General features: G+C 56.0%; 1 protein-coding gene across 1 annotated transcript; it reads right to left on the reverse strand.

Moving 5' to 3' along the window:
• Positions 1 to 51: 51 nt before the first annotated feature.
• On the reverse strand, positions 52 to 3,407 carry POSPLADRAFT_1063017 (hypothetical protein; the record flags this gene model as incomplete). The annotated part of the gene is made up of 3 exons (XM_024481594.1): positions 52 to 484; positions 539 to 2,672; positions 3,319 to 3,407. Coding segments are annotated over 3 exons (2,656 nt in total), but the record flags the coding sequence as incomplete, so codon positions are not given.
• Positions 3,408 to 3,750: the final 343 nt, after the last annotated feature.

A 3,750-nucleotide genomic window follows, 5' to 3' on the forward strand; every position in this document is an offset into this window, starting at 1 on the left:
CGTATGCTGCGTTTCGAATGACGTGAGCCTGGAGGTACAATACGATCTCACCGATGCGGAAGGGAACATTTCGAATGAGTCCCAGCGATCGGTCCACCTCGCCGTTCGCCGATTGCATGTTCAGCTGGATTGTAGGATCGAAGAGGAGGTTGAGGCCCAGACAGACCTCTTCCGACATGGCGATGATCTGCGAACCGGGGTCGACGATGCATTCGATCTGCTCTTTGTTGTCGACCAATGCGATGATCGAACGAATCGCGTTCGAATCGCGGGCAACAGTAAATTCCGCGGGGTGCTCGCCGTGAGGGATGTGCTTCAGATATGTTTCATAGGGGTCTGGGACGATTGTAGCACCGGGTTCCAATGTTGCACCTGAACACGAGAGCTGGTTGACGGCCGTGACCTCGTCGGCGCCGATTTCTACGATGTGGGCCGACGCGACGGGTTCCGTCGAGACTCGCTTAGGGGTGACGGCGTCGCGGTACTTGTTTCAAACGTTGGGCGCGATCGACAGCAACTCTTCTGGGGTCAGCGTGACGAACAGCGACTTCATCGAACGCTGGAAGATCTCCTCGGCGAGCTTCGGCTGGATAACGGGGACGATGGTCTTGTACGCTGGTTCCTTGCCCTTGTCGTTCGAGGGCTTCAGCGGAGTTGCGAAGTTTCGAACGTTCGGTGGGGCGTAGGTTGCGTCGCGAGTGTTTGCGAAGGGGTGTACTGGTGGTGCTGGAGGAGCGGACGTAGTAGTAGGTCGAGACGTGGATTGCGTAGGCAGGGAAGAAGACGGCGCGGGTGCTGCTGCTGGTATCGTTGGAGGTGGGGCTGTGTTTGTCGAAGTGCTCGAGCCTGCCGCCACCCCTCTTGATGTACCAGATCCCGAGGCTTCCGCGCTCTTCGGGATGGCTGGCGTCGTAGGCTTCTTCCGCTGTAGAATCTTGACGCCGTCGAAGACCTCCCTTCGCTTCCGAAGCTGAAGGATTTCTCGTTCGAGCGCCTCGATCCTGCTGCTGGTGTTGAGCGTGAAGGTCTGCATAGTCGAGCGATCGTCGATCTCAAAGAGCATCGTCGGAGCGGCTGGTGCTGCGGGATTTCTTCTATGCCACTCGTAGATTCGATCCCGTATCGTGAGACCAGGGATAGTGCGGGGGCAGAAGCTGCCATTCGGAAGGACGATCTTGCCTTCGGTGTTACGCTTGCACTTGCCGTCCCGGATGTCGATCTCCGCGAACTCGCAGGTGCCTACCCTGCAGCCACGATTGCCGCAGTAGTGGCACGTCTGTTCAACTCCGCTGTTCTCGTGGACGTGGACGGCAGCTTGTTGTCTTGGTGCGGGGGTGTGGTTGTGCATAGCATGCGTCGTCGGCTGAATAAGCGTCGCGATCGTCCTCGACAGGCTTTCGATGATCATCGAGATGTCTTCGGTTTTGATCATCCCGGGGGGCACCGTTGTGGAAGTGTTCGACGTCGAAGCGGTAGCTTGGTTAGCCGCCGTCGTAGGTGTGCTCGATGTACCGTGTAAGATGAACGTAGCCGCCGCGTGAATCTCTGCCATGGTGTACGGGTCGTCGGCGTAGTGATCGGGATGCTTGAGATGCAGTCGGGTCTCGAGCCGTGTGAGCAATGCTGGCTGGAATCCTCGAAGAAATGCTCGACTTTGCTCGATAGTAGAGAGCCGGTGCTGTGCGATGAGATGTTTCGTAATGGCCATAAAGTCGCGGTAATAGCAGCCTAGGTCTGCCGCGTTGTGAATCCCGATACGAGCGCGTTCTCCGATGAGCTGATCCATGTCTGCCAGCGACCACTTTCTTGTATCGTCGGCGCCAGGATAGAGTGCTCGTACGTCGGCTTTCCAGTCATTGTAGCTTTTGGCTACGTCGATGAAGGACTCGATGGTTTCCCATAAGTCGGCGACGTCAATCGAAGGATACCGAACGGCCCACTGTTTCTTGGCTGCTTCGTCGGTGATCTGACACCGGGTGAACAATGCCTCGAGGTCCTGAAAGTAACGCCGAAGCGAATGGACTTCCGACGGGTCGAAGCTCGGTGCCGTCGAATGACCGCGCGGGGGCATCAACAGTGCGGTCGTGTTCTGACTCATGTTTGTAGTGGTAGTAGGAGCTGGGCTCGAAGAGGACGTGGTAGTAGTCGAAGAAATTGTAGGAGCGGGTGGTGCGGGGTTGGAGTTCGAAGCTGCGTTCGAAGGTGTTAATGGTGGCGGAGGTGCCAGGTCGGATGCAGGTATGACTGAAATTCGTGAAGAGGATGCGATGGGCGGCTGAGCGTGGGCGCAAAAAGAAGACGGAGTCGGAAGTACGAGATTCGAAGTAGCTGGGATGGGATCCTCGGGTTCGGGCGAAGAACTGGATCGTTCGAAAAGATCAGGAGTCGAAAAGTCGTAGTCGGAAGTAGTGAGGCCTAGAAGCTCGGGGGACGAAGTGTGTTCTTCGGCGGTCGAAGGGATTGGTTCTTCGTCGAAGTTGTCCTGGAGTTCTTGGTCTATCTCGTCTTCTTCGTCGCGGTCGAAGTCACCGGGGATTGTTGGAGAGGGAGTCGATTGTGTTCGAGAGGAGCTGTCGAGGTTCTCAGCGGCGCTGCGGCTAGCAGCCTCACGCGCTTGCGAGCGGGTGACTACTGGAGACGTTTTCGGAAACCCGAAAGTGGCGAATTCTTGCCTGAGATCCCCTCGCGGTGGGCTCCAGAAATGATACGACCTACGAAACCCTAACCCCTAACCAGGGTGCGACCTAAAGGGACTAGAGAGACGGCTTATAGTCTAATGAGAGGGGAGTTAGCAGCAAGGTGTCCCGCGGTTCGAGTGAACACGAGAAACGCCTTCGGAAAAGGCTACGAACGCTAGGGAAGGTACGGGGTGGCTTCGACACGTCGTCGAAGCTACTCGGAGGCTGTGGAAAGTTAGCGACGATCGAAGCTCGGTAGAGCTCTTCGACGTATCGTAGAGAGAAGGGACACGATTCGATAGGGGGGGACTTAACTAGGACGCGGTTCGAGGTGCAACGCAGTTTCTTCGACAGTAGTCGAAGTCAAAAGGTTCGTCGAGACGGTATCGACGAGTGAACGCAGTGGACGAGGTTTCGAGGTTACGCAGTGAGGAACGAAGTGACGCAGTTAGGACGTAGACGCAGGGCGAACTCGACTTATGAGCTCTGAACTCGAGGGGGGGAACAGATCTTGTATTTTTAGGGAGAACTACGACCGATTTTATACTACACAGGACGCTACGACTATTCGAGAGTGGCATACGAGTACAAGGGGCTTTGCATTGTTCCTCAAGAAGCTGCCTCACCGAGAGGCACATACCAAGTCCATCGGTAGAGTGACGTCATGCCGAACGCGGAGATGAAGAGCAACATATGGCCACTTCGGACCGGTAGGCGTCGTGAAGGCATGCCGCGAGGTTCGATACCTAATCGGGAAAGACCGGCTACTTCGGTGTGGCTTGGAGCGAAGCGCGCGCTTGGCCGAGCGGCGTCGAGTGGCCCTATTGTTTGCCGAATGCGGAAGACGTTCTATCACAAAACCTACAAACCCACCTTATAGCTTGATATTGAGGGGGGGAGATAATAGCACTTAAGTATGGGGAGGTAATGCTGTTAAGCGCAACAACGAAGTGAATGGAACTGGGGGACAGGGTGCCCCAGGATGCTGCCTTATATACATGAGGGAAAACCCCCCAGGGACCGGTAATGGACCCCTGGTACCTAGCTGGGTAAGGATTACTAAGTATCATGT

The sequence above is a fragment of the Postia placenta genome (genome assembly GCF_002117355.1).
Source record: "Postia placenta MAD-698-R-SB12 unplaced genomic scaffold POSPLAscaffold_45, whole genome shotgun sequence".
Lineage (NCBI taxonomy): Eukaryota > Fungi > Basidiomycota > Agaricomycetes > Polyporales > Adustoporiaceae > Rhodonia > Rhodonia placenta.